The sequence below is a fragment of the Podarcis filfolensis genome (genome assembly GCF_964270895.1).
Source record: "Podarcis filfolensis genome assembly, chromosome: 13".
Classification (NCBI taxonomy): Eukaryota; Metazoa; Chordata; class Lepidosauria; order Squamata; family Lacertidae; genus Podarcis; species Podarcis filfolensis.
This window is the reverse complement of record NC_139615.1, coordinates 34987048-35005158: the sequence shown is the minus strand read 5'-3', so window position 1 is coordinate 35005158 and position 18111 is coordinate 34987048. Positions and strand designations below refer to the sequence as shown.

Genomic DNA, 18111 nt, shown 5'->3' with positions numbered 1-18111 from the left:
TTACCTTTTGGTTGTATATCTTTTATTTTTATTTATTATATTTCTATACCACCTTTTCTTCCAAGGAGCTCAAAGTAGAGCACATGGTTCTTTTCCTTTCCAGATGCTGTTGAACCACAGCTCCCATAAGGCCTAGAAAGCCTAGCCAACGGCCAGGGATGGTGGGAATTGTAGTTCTGCAGCATCTGGAGGGCCAAAGGGTACCCCACATCTGGCGCTGTGGTCTAAACCACTGAGCCTCTTAGGATTGCCGATCAGAAGGTCGGCGGTTCGAATCCCCGTGACAGGGTGAGCTCCCATTTCTCTGTCCCAGCTCCTGCCAGCCTAGCAGTTCAAAAGCACGCCAGTGCAAGTAGATAAATAGGTACCGCTGCGGAGGGAAGGTAAACGGCATTTCCGTGCGCTCTGGTTTCTGTCACGGTGTCCCGTTGCACCAGAAGCGGTTTGGTCATGCTGGCCACATGACCCGGAAAGCTGTGGACAAACGCCGGCTCCCTTGGCCTGAAAGCGAAATGAGTGCCACAACCCCGTTTGACTGGACTTAACCATCCAGGAGTCCTTTACCTTTACCTTACATATGTTAGTCTTAGAGGTTTCACAACACACTCTCTCTGTGTGTGACGGGCTAACACATCGCTCCCCAGAATGGTTTAATTTTAGAATTCAAACAAACTTCCAGGAAGCTCCTCTGCCCCATCCCATAATCCAAACCCAGCAAAGAGATAGAGAGACAGACAGAAAGACAGATATAGAGATCTTCAGAGCTGAGCATTGTGTTCACTTTTCACTTCCAATGCAAAACATGCCTGCAGGCTCTCTGTGAGTGCCCATTTTCCCGGGGTATGGCTAAACCCCAACTAGTCTCGGCCTGCTCCCGACCAGTTAGCCTATTTGGCGCCTTCTCAACTCGGTATGCCAGAGCTCAGAAACTCAGGCTGCATAGAAATGTTGAGCAGGATGCAAGCTTACCTGCAGCTAAGCCCTGCTGAATTCACCTGGCATTCCAGACTCCGGTCGTTTACATGCCTGGGAGCCTTTGCCACAAGATGGGCGATAGCTCTGTCGGTGGAGCAGGAGGCTCTGAATCTCAGGGTCATGGGTTTGAGCCCCATGTTAGACAAAAGATTCCTGCATTGCAGGGGGTTGGACTAGATGATCCTTGAGGTCCCTTCCAACAGTTCTGCGATTTACCAAAGGGTGGTGGATGTACACTCACATCGCTTTGTATGGGTGAGCTGGCCAGCTTGTACAGTCGTATCTTGGTTTTTGAACAGCTCAGTTCTCAAACATTTTGGCTCCTGAACGCTGCAAACTCAGAAGTGACTGTTCCAGTTTGTGAACTATTTTTTAGAAGCCGAACATCCGACGGGGCTTCCGATTGGCTGCAGGAGCTTCCTGCAGCCAATCAGAAACTCTGCTTTGGTTTCTGAACGTTTTGGAAGTCGGACAGAGTTCTGGAACGGATTCCGTTCGACTTCCAAGGTACGACTGTAGTGCGTTTCTTAAATGTTAGCTTTCGCTGGAGGCCTTTTAAGCAGAATGTCTGTAGTTGCACCCAATGCCGGGCAGGGGGGTGAGACTAGATGATCACCAGGGTTCCCTCGAAGTCTGTAATCCTGTTATTCCATGCCCACTGTCTTTCTGTCCTCCTCCCAGCTCCTCGTACCAGCTGCGTGGGGAGATGGGCCAATCCTTCCCCACCTCTCAAGCCTTGGGATCAGATGCCCCACCGGCTTATCAGCGCCCGCTGTCTGCCCCATGCCTTCCGTACCCTGCCCAGGGCTTCAAGCAGGAGTTCCACGACCCAATGTACGACCAGGCAAACCCGCTGGGGGCCGGTGGCAGCTCCCGGTATGCGGCAGGAGTGGTAATCAAACAGGAGCAGATGGACTATGCTTTTGACGCAGGTAGGCGGAGAGAGTGTTGGGCTATAATTGTGGGGTGTGTGTCTCTCTCTCTCTCTGTGTGTGTGTGTGTGTGTGTGATGAGATACTCTAGTACATGGGTAGGCAAACTAAGGCTCGGGGGCCGGATCCGGCCCAATCGTCTTCTAAATCTGGCCCACAGTCAGTCTGGAAATCAGCCTGTTTTTACATGAGTAGAATGTGTCCTTTTATTTAAAATGCATCTCTGGGTTATTTGTGGGGCCTGCCTGGTGTTTTTACATGAGTAGAATGTGTCCTTTTATTTAAAATGCATTTCTGGGTTATTTGTGGGGCATAGGAATTCATTTCACCCCCCAAAAATACTGTCTGAGGGACAGTGGACCGGCCCCCTGCTGAAAAAGTTTGCTGACCCCTGCTCTAGTATTTTTCTTCAGCAAAGCGTATCAAAGCCCATTAGCCCTGCAGAGTCATCTTGGTGGAGCCCCTCGCCTGAAGGGTGGGGGGTGGGGTTGGGGTGTCATGCACAGAGCACCCAAAACATGGAAGTGGTCCTTTAAAAATAATTTTTTTAAATGCTTTTCAGGTTTATACATTTCACTAATTTACAATCATTTTAACATTCAAAACTTGACTTCCTTCCCCCCTCTTTCTGCAGTTCCGTAATGTACTTTAATGTACAATCACACAGCCCGTTTTGTGTGTGTTTTTTAAAAGCTGCTTTTTCTTAAGCGATTGATTATGTTATGGAAATGTACAAGCTTTTCGGGTTCATAGAATTCTTCATCAGCCAACTATCACTTCGATGAATCTTGAAAGCCTGCAGCCTCCCATCCCACACTCAACTGGTTCCCCAAACTCAGTGGTCGTAACAGTCTCAGTATTCTCCTTTTGGGGTAACAATGACAAAATAAGTCTATAAGCTATGCAACTTTCTATCTTTCTTTCTTTCTTTCCTTCTTTCTTTCTTTCTTTCTTTCTTTCTTTCTTTCTTTCAAGCCACAGGTCACTTTCAACCAGGCTGCACCTCTCCCCCTCCCTTCCTTTCTTTGACTGAGAGGCAATCTTTTCTTTCTTTACTCATTTCCTTTTACTTCTCAGCCTGGAATGTTTCTGTGCTCAGTTTCATAGCTTGCAAGCTAATGAGCCTGTGAGATGTGATCAAAAGGTGGTGGCTGTTCTTTAGGCAAGCCTACCCTCCTCTCGCGCATCTCACTGTGGAGGGATAGCTTACACACTGCAAGATTTCTGAATAAGTTCTTTCAGGGCCATCTCCAGCTACAAACCTCCTACAAACCTACCCCCTGCCCTGGAAAAACGAAACCCTTTCCAGTGAGATTGGTCCTCTCATTCAGTTTTTCCAATAACATTCTAAAACCAGAGTGGGGATCAAAATGGGTTTTGACATTTATGTATCTATGCAACAGTTCCACTTAATCGTACTTTACTTTTTCTTTTCTTTTCTTTTATATGATTTTTATTACGTTTTCTGTTTTGCGATTTTAAATACAGTGGTACCTCGGGTTACAGACGCTTCAGGTTACAGATTCTTCAGGTTGCAGACTCCGCTAACCCAGAAATAGTACCTCGGGTTAAGAACTTTACCTCAGGAGGAGAACAGAAATCGTGCGGCGGCAGTGGTAGGCCCCATTAGCTAAAGTGGTACCTCAGGTTAAGAACAGTTTCAGGTTAAGGACAGACCTCCGGAATGAATTAAGTTCTTAACCCAAGGTACCACTGTACTTGTTTAAACATCCAGTACACTTCCAAGCACAATTCAAAGTGTTGGTGCTGACCTTTAAATCCCTAAATGGCCTTGGCCCAGTATACCTGAAGAAGCGTCTCCACCCCCATCATTCTGCCCAGATGCTGAGGTCCAGCTCTGAGGGCCTTCTGGCGGTTCCCTCACTGCGAGAAGTGAGGTTACAGGGAACCAGGCAGAGGGCCTTCTCAGTGGTGGCGCCTGCCCTGTGGAATGCCCTGCCAGCAGATGTCAAGGCAATAAGCAACTCTTTTACTTTTAAAAGAAGGCAGCCCTGTTTAGGGAAGTTTTTAATGTTTGATGCTGTATTGTTTTTAATATAGTATTCGGTTGGAAGCTGCCCTGACTGGCTGGGGAAACTTATACATTTTATCAAGTCTACTTGGAGTTAGAGCTGTAAATCATTTTCAGGTAGTTTATCTATCTATTCAACAGCCCTGCTTAATCATACAGTGATACTTTGGTACTCAAAACAACTTGGAACCCAAACACTGCAAACCCGGAAGTAAGTGTTCTGGTTTGTGAACCTTTTTTGGAAGCCAAATGTGCTCCATTTTGAGTGTTACGCTTCCGATTTGAGTGTTGCGCTGAGGTCTATCTGTTTTTGCTATTTATTTTGCGTTTCTATTTCTGTGGCTTTTTTGTTTTGTTTTTGTAACTGTGTGTAACCCAGTTCAGCTACTGATTGATTGATTGTGTGACTGCAGTACATTGTTTGTTGCTTTCATTTTATGGATTCATGGTTTCATTAGATCAGGAGTAGGCAAACTAAGGCCCGGGGGCCGGATGCGGCCCAATCGCCTTCTCACTCCAGCCTGCGGACGGTCCAGGAATCAGCATGTTATGTAAAAATGTAGAATGTGTCCTTTTATTTAAAATGCATCTCTGGGTTATTTGTGGGACTTGCCTGGTGTTTTTACTTGAGTAGAATGTGTGCTTTTATTTAAAATGCATCTCTGGGTTATTTGTGGGGCATAGGAATTCGTTCATATTTCCCCCCCAAAATATAGTCCAGCCCACCACATGGCCTGAGGTTCGGTGGACCGGCCCCCTGCTGAAAAAGGTTGCTGACCCCTGCGTTAGATAGTAAAATTCATGTTAAATTGCTGTTTTAGGGGTTGTTTTTCAAAGCCTGGAACAGATTAATCCGTTTTGCATTACTTTCTGTGGGAAAGCGTGCCTTGGTTTTGGAAACGCTTTGGTTTTGGAACGGACTTCCAGAATGGATTAAGTTTGGGAACGAAGGTACCTCTGTACTTTTCTGTGTACAAAAAGAAACTGGCAACCCTTTCATCTGTTCAGAGACTTTTATCTGGTCTGTGAGGTTGTCGGGATTTCCTTTCCATCCACCCCCTTGCTTAAATTGTGCCTTTGCTTTTAAACTTATCAAACCCCGACGGCACACAGTTATTCCGCTCCGGGGTGCCGTGACATTTTGTGACCTTCAAATACTAGCAGGGAGGGAGAGAAGAGGCGCTGCTGTGCTTCCTGGCATTGCGTTGCATTGCATAACCTCGAGCCGCCTCTCTCCCCCCCCCCCCCCCGCCTGCCTCTGCTTCCTGGCAGGGAGCCCTCCTGTTGCTGAATGGAGCAGAAAGGAATTTCATTCACAAAATGGAGGCACAGGAACTGGGCTCTGGGCCGGCGGGGTGTCGGATTACAGCAAGGCTGCTCTCCTTATGGGCAGCTGACATCAGCGCACAGGCTGGTAACCGGAGCCAAATCTTGCTTGGCTCGAAGCCCAGAGGGAAGGAAAGTCTGGGCATGCAACTTCTGTCTCCCCGAGGCGTCGAAATGCCTGGGTAGAACAGGGGCTTCTTTGGCTGCCAGAGAAGCCGGAAGAAAAACCAGCCCCCTCTTTCCGGCAGCCCTTAATTTTCTCCATGGGCAGCCTTTAAAGGCTTTTCCTGGGCTGACCCTTCCTCTCCGCTGAACCTTGCAAAACCGCAGGCTGCTTTGGGGAGAGAAGCCCCTCTTACCAATGTTATAAACTGGTCCTTTTCCCTTAGAGCCCATATAGAGTCCTTATGTAGGTTCTCTATTGGTAGGAGAAAATAACAGAGGCCAACCAGAGAATGTTGAGAAGCAAAGCAGCTAGTCAGCCTGGTCTTTATTAAATTGTTGCAACAGGGTACTCAACCCCCCCCATAAGACCTTGTTGTTTTTGTTTAGTCGTGTCCGACTCTTTGTGACCCCATGGATCAGAGCACCCCAGGCACTCCTGTCTCCCACTGCCTCCCGCAGTTTGGTCAAACTCATGCTGGTAGCTTCAAGAACACTATCAAACCATCTCATACTCTGTCGTCCCCTTCTCCTTGTGCTCTCCATCTTTCCCAGCATCAGGGTCTTTTCCAGGGAGTCTTCTCTTCTCATGAGGTGGCCAAAGTATTGGAGTCTCAGCTTCACAGTCTGTCCTTCCAGTGAGCACTCAGGGCTGATTTCCTTAAGAATGGATAGGTTTGATCTTCTTGCAGTCCATGGGACTCTCAAGAGTCTCCTCCAGCACCACAATTCAAAAGCATCAATTCTTTGGCGATCAGCCTTCTTTATGGTCCAGCTCTCACTTCCATACCTCACTACTGGGAAAACCATAGCTTTAACTATACGGACCTTTGTTGGCACCATAAGACCTTAGAATTCCTATAAACCAACCTTTAAACATTTAACCCATGCATTTGAAACACACTGTTCGGAGCTGCGTTTCAGTGTTGGGTTTTAATGCAGGAGGCGGGGCAGGCTTGTGGGGCAAAAAGAGCTTTAGTTGAGCTCAAAACATTAAAGCAATTTTGTGTAATAATCCAAAGAATCAAACCTCTCCACCTGCCATACTGTAAAATCAATCGTAAATATTATTACAGTGTGTTAATGAAGTGTTAGTAAAGGTAAAGGTAAAGGTATCCCTGACCATTAGGTCCATTCGCGGACGACTCCGGGGTTGCTGCACTCATCTCGCTTTATTAGCTGAGGGAGCCAGCATGACTAAGCCGCTTCTGGTGAACCAGAGCAGTGCACAGAAACGCCGTTAACTTTCCCGCTGGAGTGGTACCTATTTATCTACTTGCACAGGTGTGCTTTCGAACTGCTAGGTTGGCAGGAGCAGGGACCGAGCAACGGGAGCTCACCCTGTTGCGGGGATTCGAACCGCCGACCTTCTGATCAGCAAACCCTTTAGTAGAGTCTGTCTAATATGGTGGTGGGCCGCCTGGCTGGCTGATTTTCCCTAGAGAGAGTATTCCACAAATATGAAGCCACCACTTTTAGGATTTGCACCTCTGGAGGGTGGAAGCCAAATCCTGCCTACTCAACCCAGCAATTTGTGTCTGTATGTCTGTCTGTCTGTCTGTCTGTCTGTTGTTGTTGTTGTTGTTGTTGTTGTTGTTGTTGTTGTTTTGGTTTTTCAAATTAAAATTTTACAGAGATATATCAAACATAAATCATAAAAACAAGATCCCGAGGAATCTCCTGGACTTCCATCCTCCCCTTTGTGGGTCCTATTACTAATCATTTCCTCCTGCATCTTTTACGATGATCCAAATCTTTTACATCTCTATTTGTGTCCAGAATTCAGCCTTAATCTACAAGTGATATTCCAATCCTACTAACGGTTTTAACTGTTTACAGTGGTCTTTAAGATAAGTTTTTTTTTAAATTCCCCATTCCTTATTAAAATTTTGGTCTTCCTGCTTTCTGATTCTTCTGGTAATTTTAGCCATTTTGGCATAATCTGTCAACTTGATCTGCCATTCTTCTCTGGTCGGGACTTTATCTTCTTTCCATCTCTGGGCCAGTAACATCTGGGCAATCGTGGTCGCATACATAAATAGTATTTTCTGCTCCCTTGGGATTTCAGCACTTAGAATTCCTAAAAGGAAGGTTTCAGGTTTTTTTTTAGCAAAGGTTATTTTAAAAACTTTCCCCCCCCAACTTGTTATATATCATTTCCCAGAATCCTTTTACTACCTTACAATTCCACCACATATGATAGAAGGTGCCTTCTTTTTCCTTACATTTCCAGCATACATTTGAGCATGTTTTATACATTTTTGCCAACATGCTGTGAACCTTAAATTCCGTAACTTCTCCCAAGCTGTAAGTTGTATATGGTACCCAAAGTCTCTCGCCCAATGTATCATTACGGATTTCACCTGTTTGTCTTTTGTTTCTTTGTGTCCGTCTTATAGATGTCCCGAGCTGCCATTCGATGTATATGAATGTGGAACCCTTCCCAGGACATTCCAACGCTGACGGCACACTCGGTGAGGCATTTTTCTTGAAGGCCTTTTCTTGTCCGCAAGCCAATATCTCCTATTAGCTGGGCTGTTAGCCGTTTCTCAGTCTACACACGTGACCAGGCTGACCAGTATAAGGCAGGATTATACACTCAGGAAAGGATCTGTCCTTTGTTTTCTGTACAGTGGTACCTCAGATTACAGACGCTTCAGATAACAGACGCTTCAGGTTACAGACTCCGCTAACCCAGAAATAGTACCTCGAGTTAAGAACTTTGCTTCAGGATGAGAACAGAAATTGTGCGGCGGCAGCGGGGGGCCCCATTAGGTAAATTGGTGCTTCAGGTTAAGAACTGTTTCAGGTTAAGAACAGACCTCCAGAACGAATTAAGTTCTTAACCCAAGGTACCACTGTATTTTGAGTTCAGCTGCAGTACATATGGGTTGGTAAGAAAAGCAAGTACTTACTGAGCATTGCAGAGTTTCCATGTCACACAACCCTGGTTGGGCGACACCATGGGAATGCATGTGGTGTTAGAAGCTTTTATAGGGGCGAGCGGTTGTCATGTGATCACTCCCAGCCAACCTGGAGCATTGCGAGGAGCACTGGGACACGTGACCTGTCCCAGCCAATCCGGGAGCACTGGAAAGAAGGTTGTGGCAGCTAACCCTGGTTGATGATTCAGTCAATCATCCCCCCAACGGGAATGTTCAAGACTCCTACTGCAAGCCAGATCTTTTTCTACGCAGTTATTCACCAAGCAGAACTAAATTATGTTCATTTAGCCAAGCTATCTTTTCGAATCCATGTGAAAAGTTTTTAGTACCCCTCTGTCAGGGAACTGCCATCGGAACTAGAGGGGGAGGCGAGGCCCCACAACGATGCTGGAGAGGGGCCAAGCAGGGAGAGAGGCAGGTCTCCTGTTGGGGAAGAAAATCAGCGCTACACCAGGGATAGAGGGGGGCCAATGGGGGAAGCAGAGAGCAGGCTCCGGGACTCTTCACTGGACACCAGCGGGGAGAGCACAGGTCCTCCGCTACCCACGCCCTCCCTGCGCAGAAGACTTCCGCACAGGGAGAGTAGGAGGAGACTGGGCGTCAAACAACTTTTATGTTGGAAAAGGTTTAAGAAACGCCCACTGACGGATTCTGCCAGCGACTGAACAGCCACGGAGTGGATGGCTGTCCAGCGAGAAATGGTTTAACCAGCCAACCTAGCCCAGAGCGGCGGCTATTTACGCACAAGCAACCCCTAAAGCCATTATACCCTCATTTTTGGAATGTCAAAGTTGAAAAAAATCAGCAGGCCCTGCTGATGTCTTCTTTTTTTCCACAGGGTACAGTTATGAGAAACAGGTGCGGCCATTCGCCGATGACGTCTGCGTCGTCCCTGAGAAGTTTGAAGGTCAGATATGCAATTGCCCTGGGCTATATGAGCTGTACCACTGGGCATCCACCATCTTTTCAAAGGCTGCCTGATTGAGCCAAGGAAATGTTTTGCATGAATTCAGTATTCTCTAAAACAAACAATTTAAAGAAATCTGAACCAGAATGTCCCAACTATGAGCCACAGATCGCAATCCCTCCCTGCATATGAAGAAAAGCCCAAGTCTTTACAGCCTTGGAGATTTGCGACATTTAAATGTAGGGCCTTTTGTCTTGTGCATGGTTCTGGTAAGGAAGCAAATCAAACCTTCTCATCAGAACCAGAGCAATGATCTACATCGTCTTGCCCAAAGCTGAAATCTGCCTTCCTCTCTGAAACTTCAGGTGGAACTAGAACTGGAAAAATTAAATTTTAAATCCAGATTATAATAGAGGTGTGTGTGTGTGTGTGTGCGTGTGTGTGTTGGAGCAGGGGGCTAGGCCATTGCGTCTTATCTCATTGATGAGTAAAAAGGGGGTGGGCATCTGGGGAAAAAGACTTTGGCAATCCTACCCGCCAAGGAGCCCAATGTGTTTTGAAAATACAGTGGTACCTCCGGTTGCGAACGAGATCCGTTCCGGAGGTCTGGCCGCATTCCGAAGAATTCGCAACTGGAGGATCGCTTCTGCGCATGCGCATGGCATGTAGAACGCTTCTGTGCTTGCGCGTGCGGCAAAATCAGATAAATGCTTCCTGGTTTGCTGCATTTGCATCCTGAAGTTTCCATATTCAGAGGGGTAAGTAAGCAGAAGTATGACTACGTAATTTTGGCTTTAGGAACCACCCCCAGAACGTAACTCCGGCATAAGTTGAGAGTTGCCTATAGACTTTGTGCTGGAGTTATTTTATATAAGGTAAAATTCTTACCCTCTTCCAGGGCTTAATTTGAAGCAAGTCTTAGCTCGGGAATCTGCCTTATTGACAGACTCTTATCTGCCCTGGAATATATGAAATAACATGGAAAACCTGCAACAAAATGTTGCAGTGTATCTCCATCTTCTAATGGGAGTGCTCCTATTCCGGGTACCAGCTAACCACACTGGTTTCCAATATGCTCCCATCTGTTCTCTCTTCCACCCAGCCACGATTTTATAGTTTTCTTTTCCAATGGACATTCAGGGCTCCATGCTACTGAGTCCCCCTAGGGCTGTTTTGGAGGTCTTTGGCAAATATTTATATACCTCTGCAAAACCTGGGGTTCCACCAAGCATACTGACGCCTGCCTCTTTGTTTGCTACTGGTCTTATTTTGGCTACTTAGCACTTGGCACTCACCACCTGAGTTTGATACATAGCTGTCAACCGTCCCTTATTTGGTGGGAAACTCCCTTATCCCAGCGCCGTGTCCCGCTGCTGTCCCTTATCGATGATGTCCCTTAAATTTCCCGGGTTTCATGCTCGCCCGGCTCGGGAGGGAAGCAGCGACTCGGGGTCCTCCACCACGAGAGAGAGTGTGCGCATGAGCTGCCGCATCTCCGTCTCTCCCTTTTCCCCTCAGGGGCGCGTCGTGAGGAGACGGGTGGTGGCGGGCGGGCAGGCAGCCCCTGTCTTGTGAGACTTCTGCCACCCTGCCAGGGTAAGCCGGAGGCGGCAGCGGTGGCTGAGGAGGCGGCCTGAGGGAGGAGGAAGAGGAGGAGATGGGGAGGGACGCAGAAGGGTGGCGCTTCAGCGGCCGCCGCTGTGCCGCAACCACCTCATGTTGGGCTCGCGGGCGGCGTGGGTGAGAGTCTTTCTCCCTCCCTGTAACCCTGGTTTAAGGAACCATTTGGCACCTGGCTTATACAGTCATACCTTGGTTAACGAATGACTTGCGAGTTGAACATTTTGGCTCCCGAATGCTGCAAACCCAGAAGTGAGTGTTCCGGTTTGCAGATGTTCTTTTGGAATCCGAACGTCCGGCGCGGCTTCCGATTGGCTGCAGCCTGCAGCCAATCGGAAGCCGCGCCTTGGTTTCTGAACGTTTTGAAAGTCGAACAGACTTCAGGAACAGCTTCCGTTTGGCTTCCAAGGTACCACTGTATACCTGAGTTTCTAACACTGCTTTGAGTATGTGTGTGTGTGTGTGTGTGTGTGTGTGTGTGTATATATATATATATGTATGTATGTATGTATGTATGTATGTATGTATGTATGTATCAGGAGTGGAGAGCCTTTGGCCCCCCCCCAGTTGTTGTTTTTTAAAATCATTTTTATTGATTTTCCAATAAAAACAGCCAATCAACACATCCACATCATAATCCAATTAAAAACAATAAGCTAAAATAAAAAAATGACCAAATTACAGTCCAAATTGTTAATTATTAATTTTCCACACTCCCCATAGTCTGGACCTCTGAAGAATGTCTCCAATATCTTCGTTCCTGCCTCTTCTCGTTGTTTTCATATTTTCCACCTCTGATCTTAATGCTTTAAAATTCTACGTCCCTGGCTATGTGATTCTCAGTCATGTCCAAAACCATCTATCCTTTCATCCATTGAATACAGCTTTATTAGTGTGTATATATATATTTTTTCAACTGTCTGTTTACCAGCACAGCTTTTCCTGACTTCATTCCAGTCTTCCAATCCGGGCTGTTGTCCAAATTTGTCGTTTGAAGTTTAACGACGCATCAACTCCCAAGTTGTTAAATCATTCCAATCCGGGCTGTTGTCCAAGCCTTTCTTTTGAGATTTAATGACGCAGTACCTTCCATGTTGTTACTATAGATTGTTGAGCATACTGTTTGCAATATTGCAGTGTAAATGAACTGTATCCCACAGATATAAGTCATTTGGCGATCGATCAGCCTTCCTGGAGACCATACATTCCCCCCCCCTCTGGGCCCTAGAAGCCCCCCCCCCCCCAATTTTAACTGAGTTGCAACTCACACAAGCCCCAGCAGGCATGGCTGATGGGAGTTGCAGTTCGGCAGTGCCTAGTGAGCTAAAAGTGGCCCACACCTAATGCCCAGAGCATGCCTCTCCCCTACTACCGAGAGGGAAATGAAAAATTGAAGTTCTAGGCAGAGGTTGATGCCAACACCTCCTTTCTTATTGGTTAAAATAAATAGAGTTAATATTCAGGGTGCTTATTGTATTTATTTATTTATTTATTTATTTATTTATTTATTTATTTATTTTTGGGAGTTTTATTTACAACATAACATACCCCCCCAAAACAGAAATCCACCCTCATTAAACGTGAACATAACATACAATAAGCATAACATACAACAATACAAACAACTAAATAAAAGACTTCCTTTATCCTGCATCTGGCCTCCTTATTTACTACTTATGAGCTGTTCCCTTTATGAATAATTATTAAGATTTTTCTAATTATAACTAAAATATCCGCAAAGTCTCCTGCAGACAAGTCCAGGTATGTATTTTAGGGCACTGTTTTGCGAAGTATTCTCTGCATTTCCTCCATGCTTTGTGAAACTCTTGTCTAGCGTGATCTCTAATTGCCTCTGTTAATTCAATATACTCTAACAGTTTGTCTTGCCATTCCTTTTTTGTTGCCACAGTTTCTTTTCTTGTTTTCATTATGTTGGCTGTGCTTGGCAGGGGACATCAAGCAAGAAGGGGGTGGGTACCGTGAGGGCCCCCCGTATCAACGGCGAGGGTCTCTACAGCTTTGGCAGTTCCTGGTAGCTTTGCTGGACGACCCAAGCAACTCCCATTTCATTGCCTGGACAGGCCGAGGGATGGAATTCAAACTCATTGAACCAGAGGAGGTGGGTCTTGTTTAAGGGTGAATTAATTTTTATACTTCCCACCAAGTTTTGATTCCGGTGCAATTTACAGCGTACTGTTATCTCCTCCCTTTCTCCTCCTCCAAATAAACTCTGATATATGTGTCAGTGGCCACTGCTGGATAGGGAAGAGCACTCTGCGTGCACTCAGAGGCCACCTTCTCATCAGCCCAGCTAGCTAGTTTGTAACCCCAAATAAACCAGGCGTCGATGTTCAAACGTGGTTTTTTTTGTTTTGTTTTTTTTGAGTGAGGTTCCTTGACATGGTCTGTTTCACATTATTGTTATTTATTTAATTTATATACTGCTCTACAGTGGTACCTCAGGTTACAGACGCTTCAGGTTACAGACTCCACTAACCCAGAAATAGTACCTTGGGTTAAGAACTTTGCTTCAGGATGAGAACAGAAATTGTGCTCCGGCGGCACAGCGGCAGCAGGAGGCCCCATTAGCTAAAGTGGTATCTCAGGTTAAGAACAGTTTTAGGTTAAGAACGGACCTCCAGAGCAAATTAAGTTCTTAACCCGAGGTACCACTGTATATCCGCAGGTCTCAGGGTGGTTCACAGGATAAAATCAGAATATAAAACCACAATGTAAATAATAATAATAATAATAATAATAATAATAATAATAATAAAAATTAATTATACCCTGCCCATCTGGCTGTGTTTACCCAGCCACTCTGGGCAGCTCCTCACAGGATATTAAAACACGCTAAAACATCAAACATTAAAAACTTCCCTCAACGGGGCTGCCTTCAGATGGCTCCTAAAAGCCAGAGAGTTGTTTATTTCCTTGACATCTGATGGGAGGGCATTCCACAGGGCGGGTGCCACTACCGAGAAGGCCCTGTGTCTGGTTTCCTGCAACCTCACTTCTTGTGGTGAGGGAACTGCCAAAAGGCCCTCTGAGCTGCACCTCAGTGTCCAGGCAGAACGATGGGGATGGAGACGCTCCTTCAGGTGTACTGAATAATCAAAAGAAAAACAACAACAACCCATCCCCCCGAAAAAAACCCCACATTTTTAAAGGGCGTAGAATTAAACCTAGCATTGTTTTTTTCTCTGCTCCCCACCTTCGATGGGCACGGCTGCAGGTGGCGCGGCTTTGGGGCATCCAGAAGAATCGCCCAGCCATGAACTATGACAAGCTGAGCCGCTCTCTTCGCTACTATTACGAAAAGGGCATTATGCAAAAGGTTGGTTTTGCGTCTGGAGGGGAGGGCGGTTGTCCAGAGTTGAAGTTGGGTTGCGCTTGGGTGTAGTTTTGTCCCCACTCCTGACTTCTGCAAAGTCAAACTTGTGACTAAGGATAGAGAGGATGACAGCGAGCTCCTCAGAGACTGGTTGTGAGAAGGCCGGCAGGTTGGGGGCTGAATGAGGGCAGACTGAGGTTGGTGGGGCAGTGCCTCTCCCCCCCCCCACAATAAATTTGGCCTGTGCAGTTTGAGCTTAGGAGGGGTGTGGAGCATGTGCATTAATAGAAATTATTTTTAAAAACAGCTATGAAAAAGGGAAAAGAGAGAAAGAAGCAGGAAGAAGAAAGGAATCAGAGAAAGGGAAAGAAACAAAAAAGAAAGGGGGAATGAAGCAATAAAGATGCTGCTCAGAATGTTGGGTTCATATATATATATATATATATATATATATATACACATACATATACACATACATATCCATATATACATATATCCATATATATCCATATATCCATATATATATATACACACACATTTTTATTAGTTTTTAAAACATATCATTTCCAACAATCATATAACATAACTTCTTATCTTATACAATATTTTAGACTTCTGTCTGATGATTTCCCATTCTTTACCACTTACTTTGCATTTCTTAATTTCTCTACTCCTATTGATTATCATTAACTAATAATTCTCCTCATAGTCTTTCTTGCAATATATCAAATAGTCCTCCTTACAGAACTTCTTGCAGTTCTACTAGCGTAATCTGTTCTTTACACAGAATGTTTGGTTCTATAGTTACTTGACATCTGGTGGGAGGGCGTTCCACAGGGCGGGCGCCACCACCGAGAAGGCCCTCTGCCTGGTTCCCTGCAACCTCACATCTTGCAGGGAGGGAACTACCAGAAGGCCCTTGGAGCTGGACCTCAGTGTCCGGGCTGAACGATGGAGGCGGAGACGCTCCTTCAGGTATACTGGGCCAAGGCCGTTTAGGGCTTTAAAGGTCAGCACCAACACTTTGAATTGTGCTCGGAAATGTACTGGGAGCCAATGTAGGTCGTTCAGGACCGGTGTTATAAGGTGCTGGCGGCCAATCCCAGTCAACAGCCACATTCTGGATTAGTTGTAGTTTCTGGGTCACCTTCAAAGGTAGCCCCGCGTAGAGCGTATTGCTGTAGTCCAAGCAAGAGATAAGTAGAGCATGTACCACTCTGGCCAGACAGGGTCCAGGCAGGTAGGATCTCAGCCTACGTACCAGAAGCTGGTAGACAGTTGCCCTAGCACAAAGAATGCACCCAACCTCTGTTCTGGGGTCATCCATGTGGGGTTATTGGCAAGAACCGTTTGCTGCAGTTCTCTTTTTCGACTCCATTCTCCTCTCTGTCTTACAGGTGGCTGGTGAGCGTTATGTGTACAAATTCGTGTGTGAACCAGAAGCCCTCTTCTCTCTGGCTTTCCCCGACAATCAGCGCCCATCCCTGAAGGCTGAATTTGAGTGGCACGTCAGCGAGGAGGACACTGTTCCTCTGTCCCACCTGGACGAGGGCGTAGCCTATATGCAAGATCTCGGGGGGCAGCCGCCGTATGGGAAAGGCTACACCTATTAACTGCCGGCCGAAGAGACGGGTCAGATAATGGCCGAGTTGTACATATATGAAGACGTTTGTCGGTAATCACCAATGTAGAGTATTGCCTCGGCTTTCCTGACGCCGAACCCGGACTGTACAGTGGGCTGCCTTTTCGAGGGGAGGGCAGTATGGTTGCCCAGTATCCAGATCTGGATTCAAATCCTGCCTTAGCCGTGGACTCGCTGGGTGAACTTTGGGCAAACTGCTTTCATTCCAGCCTCCGTTCCTGAGGACGAGCTTCCTACCTCGCAGGGATGTTGTGAGGGCGGGGTCAAATAAAGATTGTAAAGTGCTTTGTACATTGTTTTTTGAAAATGCTATCCTGGTTGATTAACTGTAAGTGTACACAGCTTGAACGTGGGAGTGGCAAGATCTGCCTGATGAAATGAGAAGCAACCAAGCTTTGAATGCGCAGACTCCAAATTTCGAAGTGTAGCCTTATGAGGCTTTGCCCTCGGGTGGGGAAAATATTGCGCCCGGGAAAGGGAAAATGGGAGTCAACAGACACTCAAGGAATAGTTTCGGAGAAAAAGCTTTATTTCTACCATCCATGAACTGGTAGAAGGAGCAAGTGTGATAGTTCACAAACAAGCACGAGTTCACAGTCATGTGCACAGAGTATATATTCCCCTTCCAGTTCCCTCCCCTTTCTCCTCCCTCAGGAGTCCTGCCCCATGAGTTCCTCTGAGCATGAACAGAAAGCTCCTGTGTTGGGACTCTTTTGGGACTCTTGGCGCCCTTCCCAGGAAAAGGGGAATGAGAGCGGTTCAGCATGTCCAAAGATGTTGCAATTGAATGAGGTAAGATTCGTTTCTCAGGCCTGCTTTGAACAGGGCCTATTCATTAGCTTTTTGAAGCCTTGTGCTGTTAAAAAGTAACGGTTTTGCCTTGCAACAGCAGAGCAAATGAGCAGATGCTTAGCTGCTGAGAAAATGATTTTGAAAAGCTTTGAGCCTGCTTTCTGGCGGGGGTGTGTGTGTGTGACTTCGGGCCTAGGTGGGGTCACCTGTCCTCACCTTCCTTCAGAAGCAGCTTCTCTGCGACTGAACGGGTATCTGTGCATGGTTCGCAGACTCTTTGAAGCCGTGGCGACTGGGAGAAAATTTGTGTGGCCTGGTTTTCTCCCTATCCACCTTTGCGAATAAACATTGGGCACCTAAACACTGCAATTTTATTAACATTTAAGGGTCTTACCTTATTCCAGAAGGGGTCCTTGCTCTCAGTTTCATGCCACAATAACTACATTACTCAGGAGTAAGCCCTACTGAATTCCATGGGGATTGCTCCCTAATCAGTAAGCACATGATTGCAGCTTGAAGTGGCTAGTTTTGATGGTTACGCACAGGGCTGTTAAGAAGGGACCCTATAAATTTCTGGACCTGTGGGGAAAATATTATTCATCTCCCCCAGTTTATTCATGTCGACATCTTTTTATTTGCAGAATATGGATGAAAGTGGAGGGATATTAAGTGAGCTTAGGATCTGGGAGGCCACGGCTGAAATCAGCCGTGGAACTCAACTGTGCGTCCTTGGGCCACTTATGGTCTCCCAGTCTAAGCCTACCACACAGGGTTGTTGTGAGGAAAATATGAGGGGAAGGAGATCCAGGAATGCTGCCTTCAGCTCCTTGGAGGAATGGATAACATTATAATACAGTTTATATTAATAAACATCATAATAAATAAATATTATAATGAATAATAAAAGCCTTTCTCCAGCATGTCTGCCCCCAATTTTAAACGTGGGGAGAGGGGGCAGTTTTCAAATAATGAAAAAAGCCTGACCTAAAGCCACAGGGAAAAAAAGAATCTGGGATACATCCAGGCCTACAAACACTGGACTTATAAATAGGTTATTGGCAAATTCGGTGTGTGGGTGTCTGCTGGGCTGGGTGTGCAAGCAGGGCGCAATCACGTCTGCTTAAAAACCTCCAAGGAAGGAGAATCCACGCTCCTATATTACATACAGGGACGCGGGTGGTGCTGTGGGTTAAACCACAGAGCCTAGGACTTGCCGATCAGAACGTCGGTGGTTCGAATCCCCGTGACGGGGTGAACTCCCATTGCTTGGTCCCAGCTCCTCCCAACCTAGCAGTTCGAAAGCACATCAAATGCAAGTAGATAAATAGGTACCGCTCCGGCGGGAAAGTAAATGGCATTTCCGTGCGCTGCTCTGGTTCGCCAGAAGCGGCTTAGTCATGCCGGCCACATGACCCGGAAGCTGTATGCTGGCTCCCTCGGCCAG

The 18111-nt window shown here is 46.4% G+C and overlaps 1 protein-coding gene across 4 annotated transcripts in view; it reads left to right on the top strand.

The window, feature by feature from the left end:
• Positions 1–16166, top strand: part of ETV4 (ETS variant transcription factor 4) — a 38412-nt gene extending 22246 nt beyond the window's left edge. For all 4 annotated transcript variants that reach the window (XM_083583262.1, XM_083583261.1, XM_083583263.1 and 1 more), the window contains 6 exons: positions 1657–1907; positions 7827–7901; positions 9211–9279; positions 12849–13018; positions 14135–14236; positions 15631–16166. In XM_083583262.1, the coding sequence (XP_083439388.1) occupies positions 1657–1907; positions 7827–7901; positions 9211–9279; positions 12849–13018; positions 14135–14236; positions 15631–15846 (883 nt within the window). In that variant the 3' untranslated portion in view covers positions 15847–16166. The remainder of the gene's footprint in view (positions 1–1656; positions 1908–7826; positions 7902–9210; positions 9280–12848; positions 13019–14134; positions 14237–15630) is intronic.
• The last annotated feature ends 1945 nt before the right edge of the window (positions 16167–18111 follow it).